Source organism: Polypterus senegalus, chromosome 14, assembly GCF_016835505.1.
Source record: "Polypterus senegalus isolate Bchr_013 chromosome 14, ASM1683550v1, whole genome shotgun sequence".
In the NCBI taxonomy this organism is placed as follows: domain Eukaryota; kingdom Metazoa; phylum Chordata; class Cladistia; order Polypteriformes; family Polypteridae; genus Polypterus; species Polypterus senegalus.
Genome location: NC_053167.1, coordinates 136,382,781 through 136,397,656, shown reverse-complemented (window position 1 = coordinate 136,397,656; position 14,876 = coordinate 136,382,781). Strand labels below are relative to the sequence as shown.

General features: G+C 44.8%; 1 protein-coding gene across 2 annotated transcripts in view; it reads right to left on the bottom strand.

Annotated features, from left to right (window-relative positions):
- Window positions 1-11,149, bottom strand: part of trabd2b (TraB domain containing 2B) — a 385,425-nt gene extending 374,276 nt beyond the window's left edge. For both annotated transcript variants that reach the window (XM_039735542.1, XM_039735543.1), the window contains exon 1: window positions 10,292-11,149. In XM_039735542.1, coding sequence (XP_039591476.1) covers window positions 10,292-10,387 — 96 coding nt within the window. In that variant the 5' untranslated portion in view covers window positions 10,388-11,149. The remainder of the gene's footprint in view (window positions 1-10,291) is intronic.
- Window positions 11,150-14,876: the final 3,727 nt, after the last annotated feature.

Genomic DNA, 14,876 nt, shown 5'->3' with positions numbered 1-14,876 from the left:
AGAAAAAGTGTCCACTCTAATGGTAATAATGGTAGAATTTTAAGTGTTTGCTACATTGATTTAAATGATATGAACATTAAATGATTTTAGACGATTTTTTTCTTAGGTGCATATATATTATATATATGTATACTCAGCAAAAAAAGAAACGTCCCTTTTTCAGGACTGTGTATTTCAACAGTCATGTTTTAAAAATCCAAATAACTTAACAGATCTTCATTGTAAAGGGTTTAAACAATGTTTTCCATGCATGTTCAATTAACCCTAATCAATTAATTAACATGCACCTGTGGAATGGTCGTTAAGACCTTAACAGCTTACAGAAAGTAGACATTTAAGGTCACAGTTCTAAAAACGCAGGACACTAAAGAGACTTGTCTACCGACTGTGAAAAACACCCAAAGAAAGATGCCCAGGGTCCATGCTCATCTATCTGCGTGAACGTGCATTAGGCCTGCTGCAGGGAGGCATGAGGACTGCTGATGTGGCTAGGACAATAAACTGCCATGTCCGCACTGTGAGACGCCTAAGACAGCGCTACAGGGAGACAGGAAGGACAGCTGATCATCCTCGCAGTGGAAGACCACGTGTAACAACACCTGCACAGGATCGGTACATCCGAATATCACACCTGCGTGACAGGTACAGGATGGCCACAACAACTGCCCGAGTCACACCAGGAACACACAATCCCTCCATCAGTGCTCAGACTGTCCGCAATAGGCTGAGAGAGGCTGGACTGAGGGCTTGTAGGCCTGTTGTAAGGCAGGTCCTTACCAGACATCACCAGCAACAACGCCGCCTATGGGCACAAACCCACCTTCGCTGGACCAGACAGGAGTGGCAAAAAGTGCTCTTCACTGATGAGTCACGGTTTTGTCTCACCAGGGGTGATGGACGGATTCGTGTTTATCGTTGAAGGAATTGAGCACGTCTGGGACCTGTTGGATCGCAGGGGTGAGGGCTAGGGCCATTCCTCCCAGAAATGTCCAGGAACTTGCAGGTGCCTTGGTGGAAGAGTGTGGTAACATCTCACAGCAAGAACTGACAAATCTGGTCCAGTCCATGAGGAGGAGATGCACTGCAGTACTTCAAGCAGCTGGTGGCCACACCACATACTGACTGGTACTTTTGATTTTGAGCCTCCCTTCATTCAGGGACACATTGTGAAACATTTTTAGTTTATGTCTTACGGTGTTGACTCTTTTAGTGTTCATACAAATATTTACACATTAAGTTTACTGAAAGTAAAAACAGTTGAAAGTCAGAGGACGTTTCTTTTTTTGCTGAGTATATATGTAAATATGTGAATGTGCATATATATATATATATATATATATATATACAGTATGTGTGTGCGCATATAAATAAATATCCATCCATCCATCCATCTCTTCCGCTTATCCGAGGTGGGTCGGGGCAGCAGCTTAAGCAGAGAGGCCCAGACTTCCCTCTCCCGGCCACTTCTTCCAGCTCTTCGGGAGAATCCCAAAGGCGTTCCCAGGCCAGCCGGGAGACATAGTCCCTCCAGCGTGTCCTGGGTCTTCCCGGGGCCTCCTCCCGGTTGGGCGTGCCGGAACACCTCACCAGGGAGGCGTCCAGGAGGCATCCTGATCAGATGCCGAGCCACCTCATCTGACTCCTCTCGATGCGGAGGAGCAGCGGCTCTACTCTGAGCCCCTCCCGGATGACTGAGCTTCTCACCTTATCTTTAAAGGAAAGCCCAGACACCCTGCGGAGGAAACTCATTTCAGCCGCTTGTATTCGCGATCTCGTTCTTTCGGTCACTACCCATAGCTCATGACCATAGGTGAGGGTAGGAGGTAGATCGACTGGTAAATTGAGAGCTTTGCCTTACGGCTCAGCTCCTTTTCACCACGACAGACCGATGCAGAGCCGCATCACTGCGGATGCCGCACCGATCCGCCTGTCGATCTCACGCTCCATTCTTCCCTCACTCGTGAACAAGACCCGAGATACTTGAACTCCTCCACTTGGGGCAGGATCTCTCCCCAACCCTGAGAGGGCACTCCACCCTTTTCCGGCTGAGGACCATGCTCTCGGATTTGGAGGTGCTGATTCTCATCCCAGCCGCTTCACACTCAGCTGCGAACCGATCCAGAGAGCTGAAGATCACGGCCTGATGAAGCAAACAGGACAACATCATCTGCAAAAGCAGTGACCCAATCCTGAGTCCACCAAACCGGACCCCTTCAACACCCTGGCTGCGCCTAGAAATTCTGTCCATAAAAGTTATGAACAGAATCGGTGACAAAGGGCAGCCCTGGCGGAGTCCAACTCTCACTGGAAGCGGGCTCGACTTACTGCGGCAATGCGGACCAAGCTCTGACACGGTTGTACAGAGACCGAACAGCTCTTATCAGGGGTCCGGTACCCCATACTCCCGAGCACCCCCACAGGATTCCCGAGGGACACGGTCGAATGCCTTTTCCAAGTCCACAAAACACATGTAGACCGGTCGGGCAAACTCCCATGCACCCTCCAGGACTCTGCTAAGGGTGAAGAGCTGGTCCACTGTTCCGACCAGGGCTAAAACCACACTGTTCCTCCTGAATCCGAGGTTCACTATCCGGCGGACCCTCCTCTCCAGAACCCCGAATAGACTTTTCCAGGGAGGCTGAGGAGTGTGATCCCTCTATAGTTGGAACACACCCTCCGGTCCCCTTTTAAAGAGGGGACCACCACCCCGTCTGCCAATCCAGAGGCACTGTCCCGATGTCCATGCGATGTTGCAGAGGCGTGTCAACCAAGACAGTCCTACAACATCCAGAGCCTTAAGGAACTCGGTATCTCATCCACCCCGGGGCCCTGCCACCAAGGAGTTTTTGACCACCTCGGTGACTTCAGTCCCAGAGATGGGAGAGCCCACCTCAGAGTCCCCAGGCTCTGCTTCCTCATGGAAGGCATGTTAGTGGGATTGAGGAGGTCTTGAAGTACTCCTCCCACCGACCCTAGCGTCCGAGTGAGGTCAGCAGCGCACCATCCCCACCATATACGGTGTTGACACTGCACTGCTTCCCCTCCTGAGGCGCGGACGGTGGACCAGAATCTCCTCGAAGCCGTCCAAAGTCGTTCTCCATGGCCTCTCAAACTCCTCCCATGCCCGAGTTTTGCCTCAGCAACAACCAAGCCGCGTTCGCTTGGCCTGCGGTACCTATCAGCTGCCTCCAGAGACCCACAGGACAAAAAGTCCTATAGGACTCCTTCTTCAGCTTGACGGCATCCCTCACCGCGGTGTCCACCAACGGGTTGGGGATTGCCGCCACGACAGGCACCGACCACCTTGCGGCCACAGCTCCGGTCAGCCGCCTCAACAATAGAGGCACGGAACATGGCCCATTCGGACTCAATGTCCCCACCTCCCTCGGGGCGTGGTTGAAGTTCTGCGGAGGTGGGAGTTGAAGCTACTTCTGACAGGGGACTCTGCCAGCCGTTCCCAGCAGACCCTCACAACACGTTTGGGCCTACCAGGTCTGACCGGCATCTTCCCCACCATCAAGCCAACTCACCACCAGGTGGTGATCAGTTGACAGCTCCGCCCCTCTCTTCACCCGAGTGTCCAAGACATATGGCGCAAGTCCGGCGACACACCACAAAGTCGATCATCGACCTGAGGCCTAGGGTGTCCTGGTGCCAAGTGCACATATGAACACCCTTATGCTTGAACATGGTGTTCGTTATGGACAATCCGTGACGAGCACAGAAGTCCAATAACAAAACACCGCTCGGGTTCAGATCGGGGCCATTCCTCCCAATCACGCCCTTCCAGGTCTCACTGTCATTGCCCACGTGAGCATTGAAGTCTCCCAGCAAAACGAGGGAATCCCAGAAGGTATGCCCTCTAGCAACCCCTCAGAGACTCCAAAAGGGTGGATACTCCAAACTGCTGTTGCGATACGCACAAACAACAGTCAGGACCCTTCCCCACCCGGCGGAGGGAGGCCACCCTCTTGTCCACCGGGGTAAACCCCAATGTACAGGCTCCGAGTCGGGGGGCAATAAGTATGCCCACACCTGCTCGGCGCCTCACCGGGGGCAACTCCAGAGTGGTAGAGAGTCCAGCCCCTCTCAAGGAGATTGGTTCCAGAGTCCAAGCTGTGCGTCGAGGTGAGTCCGACTATATCTAGCGGAACCTCTCGACCTCGCACTAGCTCAGGCTCCTTCCCTTCAGAGACGTGACATTCCACGTCCCAAGAGCCAGTTTCTGTAGCCGAGAATCAGACCGCCAAGGTCCCCGCCTTCGGCCACCACCCAACTCACACTGCACCCAACCTCCTTGGCCCCTCCCATAGGTGGTGAGCCCAATATAAATAAATACTGTGTATATATATATATATATATATATGTGTGTGTGTGTGTGTGTTTGTCTGTCATTTAACCGTTAGGTTACAGACTTTTGTTTTTACTAAGCATTTTCACTGTAAAAATTGCACAGTTATTTATTGCCTATTAAATTGAAGTACTACAGTAGTACAGTTAACATAACAAAATGAGGATATGAGGATATCAACAAGCAGCGTTCCGCTACATTACGTTAGGTTTGTGGCCCAGTTTACTCTGAAGTGACACTGCGGTATTATATTTTTGCTGTAACATAAAGTAATTTTATACAGTAAAATATTGTGAATGTAATGATTAATTTACTGTAAATGTACTGTATATATATATATTTATATATATTTATATGAACACTTCCTACAAGGGCTTTAACGTTAAACTACAGAACTATACACTGTAATCATTAGTTGCTCTTACGTGTGTCGTCCGTCACGTGCAGCACACGGCGAAAAGGCGAAAGTAAATCAAGGACACAGCGTCAAACATAAGAGAGAGCTGAAACTGACTAAATAATCGGCACAGCGATATAATAAAACTGTAAAGAAGGCACAGGAGAGGTCGGACCCTCCACCTCTTGGCTCCTGTTCAGTAATTTATGAATCAGAAGAGAGTTCATAAGCTCCATCGACTGTGCTTACAGTGTGCAGAATTTGACCGACAGCGCTGCTTTTCAAACGCCAAAGATTTCCTGGTTCGAAGTTATCTGTCCCACGGGCTTCACAGTCTCGATAAATTTAACGTCAGATTTACGAATTGTTTAAACAGAACTATTGTCAGGTGCAAATACTATCCGTCCATTTCCTAAACCTGCTAATCCAGAGCAGGGCATCTGAGCCAATCACAGCACGCATCGGGCGCAAAGCAGGAGCCATTCGTGGACGGGGTGTCAGTCCATCGCACGCACACGCACACACCAGTCCACCTATCCGGCGTGTCTTTGGGCTGTGGAGATAAATAATGAAATTAACCAAAGGTAAGAACGTATCTGAAAGTATCCCATAATCACAGGCTGTACGGATTTCACATGTCCAACTGCAATACCCAGCGCCTTTGTCAGGGTGCTGCGGTTTCTCATTTGCAGAGTTAAAAAAAAAAGATTGGATTCAATGGCGGCAGACGTCTGTGTGTGTGTGTGTGTCTGTATGTGTGTGTGTCTGTGTGTGTGTGTGTGTGTCTGTGTGTGTGTGTGTGTGTGTGTGTCTGTGTGTGTGTGTGTGTGTTTCCCGTCCACTGATGCAGTTCTTACTGCCGCATGTGCTTCTCCAAGACCAAGTAAGTAACGGATAGCAGGTTAAAAAAAATCTCGGAATAAAGTTATTTTTTTAAAGATTGCAGTGCATATCTTTTTGACGATGTTAATAATTAATATTTTAAAAACTGCTGTGTATCTAGAGGGTGATGGCGTTTAAATATTACTGCCTCGCAGCATCAAGGACCAATAGTTTTATTCTTGGGGATAGATAGATCGATAGATTTGAATGGCACTATACCATAGATAGATAGATAGATAGATAGATAGATAGATAGATAGATAGATAGATAGATAGATAGATAGATAGATAGATAGATAGATAGATAGATAGATCGCCCTTTATTTCTCTTCCTGATGTCAAGTTTCTTCCCGTCATCTAAAGATGTGCAGACTTCTCTATGGCCGGCATGTCGCATGATTCGTGTCACCGCTCTAGACGAGTTCCTCTGCTGATGCCCTAATGACAGTTTAGTTTAAATTCGTTTCTGCCCACCCTGACTCTAAAGCAAACAGCAGCACGTTAACCAGGCGGCGTTGTCTCAAGGGGTCTCTAAAAGCCGCTCTACTCCTTTACGTGTTCTGCTCTTCTTGTAACTTCCGCCCACGGGTTCTCTTGTAGCTGACGCGAGTGACGAGAGTCCGTCCTGTGGTGCCCGAGCGGATGGCTCGCTGGATTTTGAATTATTGTCCAGCATGTCACACGAAGCATCGACCGCGAACGATGAAACTCCCCCTGCTTGCTTGCTTGCGTTACTTGTGATATTTAAACAGGCCGCCGTGTGATGAACTTTCTTCAACTTGTGCAAAGAAGCTCACTGTAAACTGACTGAGTGAATAAGGAAGGGCAAATACCACCAAGTGCGGAATTCCTATTTTTTTCACAAGGAATTTCCGATCATGAAACTTCCAACTCAGAAGAGAGCGGAGCTGCCACTGTTCAGAATTCTTCACCTAAAATAGCATTTTACCGGACGGTGTGATTCCTTTGCTTAACATTTCAGCCCGAGAAAACTCTTTATAAATGAAGGTGGTTGTCTAGACTTTAAACAGCGTTTCTCAACCTTTAAGTATTTGCGACCCGAGTTTTCATAACAGTTTTAATCGCGCCCCCCCTAACGTTTTTTTGAAAGGAGCCCACTAATACCAAATTGTTCTTTTTTAATTAATGATATATCATAGATGCATATTTTATTATACCTACTTAACTTTTATCGACATTTATCTAACTTTATATTTATTTTTCTAGTATCAGAATGTAGTTTAAGTTCATTTGTTTTGGTTTCAATAGATGGATTTTTCATATTTTCGATTCTTGTTTTCTTTTTTTCACATCTTAGTGCCCCCCTTTTTGTTACTTCGCGCCGCCCTAGAGGAGGCCCGCCCCACAGGCTGAGAACCACTGCTTTAATTAAAATGATCCTAAACTTGTATAAAACAGAAATCTTTAAAGTGTAGTTGCTAACAGCTTAATAAAACCCCCGAAGTGAGCCTGTGCGATTGTATGACGTGACAATCGTTTTCAAATCAGGAGCCCGCTGGCATTTAATAAATCTGTTATCATCCATATATCATTGTAGAAAAAAAAAAAAATCCCGTAAAACAGTTTCAAATAAATATATAATACAGTGAACTGTTAAAACAGTGATTTTATATCTGTTCAATGCAATTCATGTTACCGGTTACAAATGCATATAAATAAAGTTGTTTTCTAAAAGCTTCGTGCGGATTTTTTAAATTTACCATTATAGCACTTTAGGAGTGTGAATGCGAGCCTAGCGACTCTGCTGTGACTGTGGATTGGCGTTAATACTGAAAATCGGAGGACCGGAGAGGCGCAGGGGCGGGTGGAGAGATTGACATTAAGAGATGGTTACTCTTTCTTTATTTACTTATTTATTTATTTCGACACTCTATTTAAAGGTTCTGTGGTTAGTCGTAAACCCATTTCTTGACTTAGCACCATTTTATTCTGTAATGGGCTTTGTAACAGTCTCTGTGAACAAAGGAGGAAACTCAAATTATCCTAGCGGGACACTTGACAGATTAAGAAGACCTCGTGTTAGCCTGTGTCAGAGTCCTGGTAAATGTTCACTTTTTTATATGATATGCTCATTTCTTTTTAATTATTTATTTATTATGGAACCTTTCACAGATCTAACTACAATAAAAATGTCTTTCTGGAACTATCTTGCGAATAGTTGAATTGGGAACCGCGCCCTATGGCATCACCCTGAAGAGCCACTTTAGCACTTTTTATTTTAGGGGTGTGAATGCCAGCGAGGCGACTCTGATTTCGGATTGGCAAATGAGACTAAACCGGCACTGGGAACGGAGAGGCGCATGGACCACGTGTGATCGAGATTAAGCGCTGATTTCATCATCATTATTAATTAATTTATTATTATTATTATTATTATTATTATTATTATTATTATTATTATTATTATTATTATTATTATTATTATTATATTTTGGATTCGACGTTCGTAAAATTAACATTTAACGGCACTTCTACTATAGTTACTGTGGTTAGCCGTAGACCACCGCATGACCAAAGCACCATTTTATTCCGTGATGTCTCTATGGGTTTTGAAAATGTTCTTAATAAGTGGAGAAAACGGAGATCTTTAATGTACGTATAAGGCCATCTAGAAACAGATTAAGAAGTCCTCAATTTAGCACGCCTGTGACTATGAGTCCTGTTAAAATCGGAGACCCATTGGCATTTCACAAATTTGTTATCATCTGTCCTTCTTCTTTCTTTTTAATTGAACCTGCCACATATCTAAAAGTTAACCTTCGTATGGACGATTCTTTTGTGGACCGACAATGGTGCCCCCGAGGCATCACACTGAAGAACCACTTCGGGTCCAAATCGGGTCGGATTACTCTACGGTAACCCTGGGCTGGCATTGAGGCAAATGAAGAAGAGCGGGTATTCCGTTTATTCTGCCGCACACAGGTCGGCCCAGATTCAAATCTTAAATAAATCATCAATTCGAAGTAATAAAGCATATATCACACATTTATCTTTAATTAAACAAAGACATTGGGGTTGGATAATGAATGACTGACTTAACAAATTCGTTTTAAGTAAAACCTGTAACGGAGGCGTTTCATTCTCCATTGTAACAGCGCTGCCTCTGGTTTTAACACCCGGTATTAAAGTCCGCTATATTCCGATGCGTTACTGACTGCCATGATAAAAACTTAACGGCTCGAACTTTCCCATCGCCGGTTTTGTCCGTAACCGGTAATCGAGTCGTCGGGACTATACGTGTGGCCTCCAGCCCAGGGTTGGTTCTCGTCTCACGCCCATTCCTGCTCGCACAGGCTCAGTCTATGACTACCATAAATAAACGGGGGGTTTGGGGGGGCGAATGGACGGGTTGAGCGGCTCCCCTTTAAGTCCAGGAGCGGGTAAAGTTCGTTTTTGGGGCTGTGTGGGATGGGGGATCCTCAGAATGCAGACAAAACAGAAATCTTTAATGGTTTGGCTAACAGGATACTGGGAGATACACCAACTCAGTTCAGCTTTTCTGTAAGAGTCCTTTAAAAGTCAGGACCCCCTTGGTCATTCACGAATCTGTTATCATCTATTTGTGGTTTTTGTTACGGATCTAAAAAAAAAAAAAAAGTTCTCTTTGCAATCTTCATGTCGATGGTTCATCTGGGAACCGAAAGAAACGGTTCCCCAATAGAACAGGACCAGTTTGTTACCATTATGAACATCTCGCGGCGCCCATTCCGCACCATTGGATTTTTTTTTCTCTCTCTCTCTCTCTCTCTCCCTTTCTGTTTGGCGAGATTTAAAAACAAGTCGCGAAGAAACCAGAAGTCACCTCAAGTCGTTCACCCGCAACTACACTTCAAGTGCAAAGTCCACAAAGCGCAAGTGCAGGTTAACAGGTTCAGCGGAGAGTGCAGACGGAGAAGACGCGCGCCTGGTGCAACGTTTGAAGCGACTTTCAGATTGAAACGTGCGCTGCGTACATCACGAAAAGAAGAAAGTGCGCATCTGAGGAAAAGAGGTGATCATTGTGAAACTCTACCCGCTAAACTGAATAACACATCGACTAAAAGAATTGATGGATCCTTTGCCAAGTCCTGCATTGCCGCGATCGAGCAGTAAGCGCTCTTTTCTTAGTAGGTGCCGGTTTGATTTTGTTAATGTATAGCGCCATTCTCAATGGGCGGGCACGAGCATCAGACTACATGACATTAATCATGCAAAGGGTTGTCACTTTCATATAACTTAAGTAATAAGAATGACATTAATAATACATTGTATGTATACTTTCCCATGCTCAGACTGATAAAGCGTATAAGCTGATTAAAACTATCTGGTGATTAAATTACGATTCACTGTCTGTGATCAAATGTATTTCGACGCGGTAAACACTTTAATACACACGCACGTTAAGGCTGCGATCACATCTCGTAGGATTACCGGAATATTATTGTAAAATTAAAGAAAAGACCAATCGGCGCTAACCAATCAGACCGAGTTATCTTATTAAACCGGCGTGACCTAAAAGTGCGCAACAGGTCTACAGCGATCAAACCGACAAGCCGCCCCAGCACCGGCCACTGCATAGCGGGGAGGCCAGGTGCAGGTCGTGGAACGAGAAGCTACTGACCCGCCGCCGGACCGAAAAAACGGACAGGTAGAAGACTCACCGAGCGTGGCGGCTCGCAGTGCCCGGAGCCGCTGACTGATGCAGCGCTCTGCAGTGCGGCGCCTAACAGCAAGCAGCTCCAGCTGAACACAAGCATCTCGGCTTCGCGGTGGTGGGGAATCCGTCGGGGCCGGTCGCTCCTTCCTGCCGCTTGTCTCCAACGCAGATGTCCGGGGTGCGCGGCTGCGCTCCTTTTTAGGTCGTCTGATCAGATTTGTAGAATTTAGCCCAAGTCTCCGCCATACTTCTACAGAACCCGGCTCCGATCACCCAGTCTGACTGGATATGAAGTGGTGCGTTAATGTTGAGAGGAGGTGGTAGTGGAGAAAAAAAAAAAACTTTTTTTTTTTTACTTCTTCTTTTTCTTCTCTTTTTTAAGATACAAGAAAAAACGAATTCCGTGAGGAGGGGGTGACTAGGATGTTTGAGATGGGATTTGCTGGTTGCTGTTTGAACAGGCAGACAGAGGCGGGTACAGATCTCTTGACTGTCAGAATCCCAAACGTCTCCCAAACTCGGCTCGAAGTTTTTCCCAAGTAAATATGAACGCGTTACGAATCGTCCCCGCTAGAGGGCGCCGCCGGCTTCTATCACCAGCAAATGAGCGGCCGAGGATCATAAATTAAAGACATGGAAGGGTGTCGAAGGAGTAGCAGGCAGGGATTAGCACCAGAAAACGTTACCCTTCAGATCAAGGATTCATTTTATAAAGCGAATCAGTAGGATCTCTTCTTCAAAGTGTTAGATTAGGGCATCTTAAAAATGAGGGTTAGGGTTAGTTAACCCTTTAAACTAAGCATTGATTTTATGTAGCGAATAGCCGTGTTAAACTGTGAATCTGCGTTAAGTCAGTGGGCGCCGGTGAAGGTGCCGTCGGTCAATCGGGTGTATCACAAGTACCGTGTAACAAAGTGTTTCTGTATAAAATATTTGTTCCGGTGTGGTGCTGAGGTGTCCAAATCCGGGTGGTTCGTTGTGTGGTGGGTGCGGCGACGCGCTCTCAGCGCATTCTCCCAGCCTGTAAAAAAAATATATATATATATATATATATATATATATATATATATATATATATATATATATATATATATATATATATATATATATATATATATATATATAAGCAGTTGGAGATCCACAAAGGGAGAAAATGAATCACGTATCATAAAGTAGTTTTTAATTCCTGATCTTTCAACCCTACCAGGGGTCTTCATCAGAGGATAATGCTTAGACATACAAGAATCAAAGGCAATATATAGCAATACCTTATAGGGGGAGGAGGAGGTGGCTATAGGTCCGTGTGTTTGGGTGAGGTTGTTGGGAGTAAAGTCTTGTTTATTAAGAATAAGTTCTTCTTAAGTTTGTATATGCTGGATTTATTTCCAAGTGTTAGTTGATGGCGTTCTCATTTGATAACCAGGATTCAGCCAGCTCTCTAGCACTTTTATTATTGGCTTTAAATTTTACTTGTACATCGTCCCAATTAAATGTATGCCCTGTTGATTTAGTATGCTTATAGATCAATGACAGTGCGTCCTTTCTTCTGACGGCGTTGCGGTGTTCCTGTATACGTGTTGCGATTCTTTTTGAAGTTTGTCCTATGTATACCGCTGAGCACGAACTGCATGGAATGCTGTATACTGCGTTTAGTGTTTCTGCTGTCGATTTCTTGTTTTTGGCATTAAAGAGGACCGTGCGCAGATTGTTCATGGGTTTGTGTGCTATTCTGACACCTGACTTGGCCAGGATGCGTGCAGCACCTTCAGACACATTGTGGTGATAAGGGAGTGAGTGCCAGGTTGGGTGTATACAGGATAACACGTATACAGGAACACCGCAACGCCGTCAGAACAACCTCACCCCCCTACACGGACCTAGCCACCTCCTCCTCCCCCTGTAAGGTATTGCTATTTATTGCCTTTGATTCTTGTATGTCTAAGCATTATCCTCTGATGAAGACCCCTGGTAGGGGTTGAAAGCTCAGGAATAAAAACTACTTTATGATACGTGATTCATTTTCTCCCTTTGTGGATCTCCAACTGCTAATATGCAAACCGTATCACAGACCTTCTCTTCCATATATATATATATATATATATATATAATATATATATATATATATATATATATATATATATATATATATATATATATATATATATATATACACTGCTCACAAAAATTAAAGGAACACTTTAAAGAAACACATTAGATACATCAGATCTCATTATGAAGTTTGATATCTATACAAATAATGACAGGGCAATGTCTTAGGAACAAAAGGATGCCAAGTCTTTTAATGGAATTAAACATTTTCTGCCTACAGAGGGCTCAATTGTGTAGACACCCTAAAATCAGAGTGAAATGAAGATGTGGCAGGCTAGTCCATTTTTTCAAAAACTTAATTTCTGCTACTCAAAATGCTTTTCAGTATCTTGTGTGGCCCCCACGAGCTTGTATGCATGCTTGACAACGTCGGGGCATGCTCCTAATGAGACGACGGATGGTGTCTTGTGGCATTTCCTTCCAGATCTGTATGTGGGCATCCCTGAGCTGTTGTACAGTCTGAGGAGCAACCTGGCGGCGCCTAATGGACCGAAACATAATGTCCCACAGATGTCCTGTTGGTTTTAAGTCAGGAGATCGTGAAGGCCATTCAATGCTCATCCTGTTTGTCCTTGTCCAAAGGAGCAGATACCAGTCCTGCTGATGGGTTAAGGACCTTCTATGGTCCTGTCCAGCTCTCCTAGACTAACTGCCTTTCTCCTGGAATCTCCTCCATGCCCTTGAGACTGTGCAGGGAGACACAGCAAACCTTCTGGCAATGACACGTATTGATGTGCCATCCTGGAGAAGTTTGACTACCTGTGCAACCTCTGTAGGGTCCAGGTATCGCCTCGTGCTACCAGTAGTGACACTGACTGTAGCCAAATGCAAAACTAGTGAAGAAACAGTCAGAAAAGAAGAGGAGGGAAAAATGTCAGTGGCCTCCACCTGTTAAACCATTCCTGTTTTGGGGGTCATCTCATTGTTGCCCCTCTAGTGCATCTGTTGTTAATTTCATGAACACCACAGCAGCTGAAACTGATTAACAACCCCCTCTGCTACTTAACTGACCAGATTAATATCCTATAAGTTTCATTGACTTTATGCTATACTCTCATTAAAAAGTGTTCCTTTAATTTTTTGAGCAGTATATATATATATATATATATATATATATATATATATATATATATATATATATATATATATATATATATATATATATATATATATATATATATATATATATATATATATATATATATATTTGTTAACAAAGGGTTAATATTATTGGAAAACACAGGGACGTATCTAATATCATGCCAAACTGAGGGTCTTTAATCACCACCTTCCTAACCCAACCGGCATGATGACCGGACGACCGAAATGACCAAGGGGACCACAGGCCCCACGGTCACGAAACGATCGAGTCTCCGGGCGCCAAACGCAGGAGTGTGAAATATCGCTCAGCCCGGGTGTCCGCGCGCCGCACCGCACCGCACCATCAGTCCTGTGATCAGCTCTCTGGTATGGGGGGCTAAATCACTCAGGGGCCATTGGGGGTCTTGGGGGTGTTGTAGTCGTTAAGGTTCTGGACTTCAGACCCCGAGGTTGAGGGTTCAAAAGCCGCTAGTGACACTGAGTGACCCTGAGCAAGTCGAATCACCTGCCTGGGCACCAACGGGGAAAACAGAAGAAATGCTATACCAATTGTATCTCAAATGTCGTACAGTCGCCTTGGATAAAGAAATCCGTTAAATGATAAATTGAAAATTCCAAATTAAAGTGGAAATGTCGACCTCTATCATGGAAATAGACCCCCTTTCTTTCTTTTATTCCCTGTGACCCTGATGTGCTTCGGCACTTCTTCAGTCTAGAATGGAGTTAGCGGACTTGAAAAGCAAACTACACTTTACCAAAACAATTTGTTAAATTAAGATAATTACTTTAAATTAATCGGACAATTAGTTTTAAGCAGTTTTAAAACGAAAAATTATTTTTAAATTGATGTAGTTTGTGTTCAGAAATGATTACATTGTTAAGGTAAATTAAATGAATGTCAGTCATCAGTCAGTCATCGTCCAACCCGCTACATCCTAACACAGGGTCACGGGGTCTGCTATAGAGCCAATCCCAGCCAGCACAGGTGCAAGGAAGGAAACAAACCACAGGCAGGGTGCCAGCCCACCACAGGGCACACACACCCACACACTAGGGACTATTTAGGATCACAAATGCACCTAACCTGTATGTCTTTGGACTGTGGGAGGAACCACGCAGACACGGGGAGAACATACAAACTCCACGCAGGAAGGACCCAGGAAGCGAACCCAGGTCTCCTAACTGCGAGGTGGCAGCACCACCGAGCCGCCCTAAATGAATGTCTTTGTGTAGAATTAAAGTAACTGAAATTACGTATTGTAAAAACCAACTAGCGACTCTAACAAAGGAAGCCACTTTTAGTAGGTTGAAGGTAAAAAAAAAATAAATAAATAAAAACTAAATAAATAAAAAGATAATATAGCTTTTCAGCTGTTTGT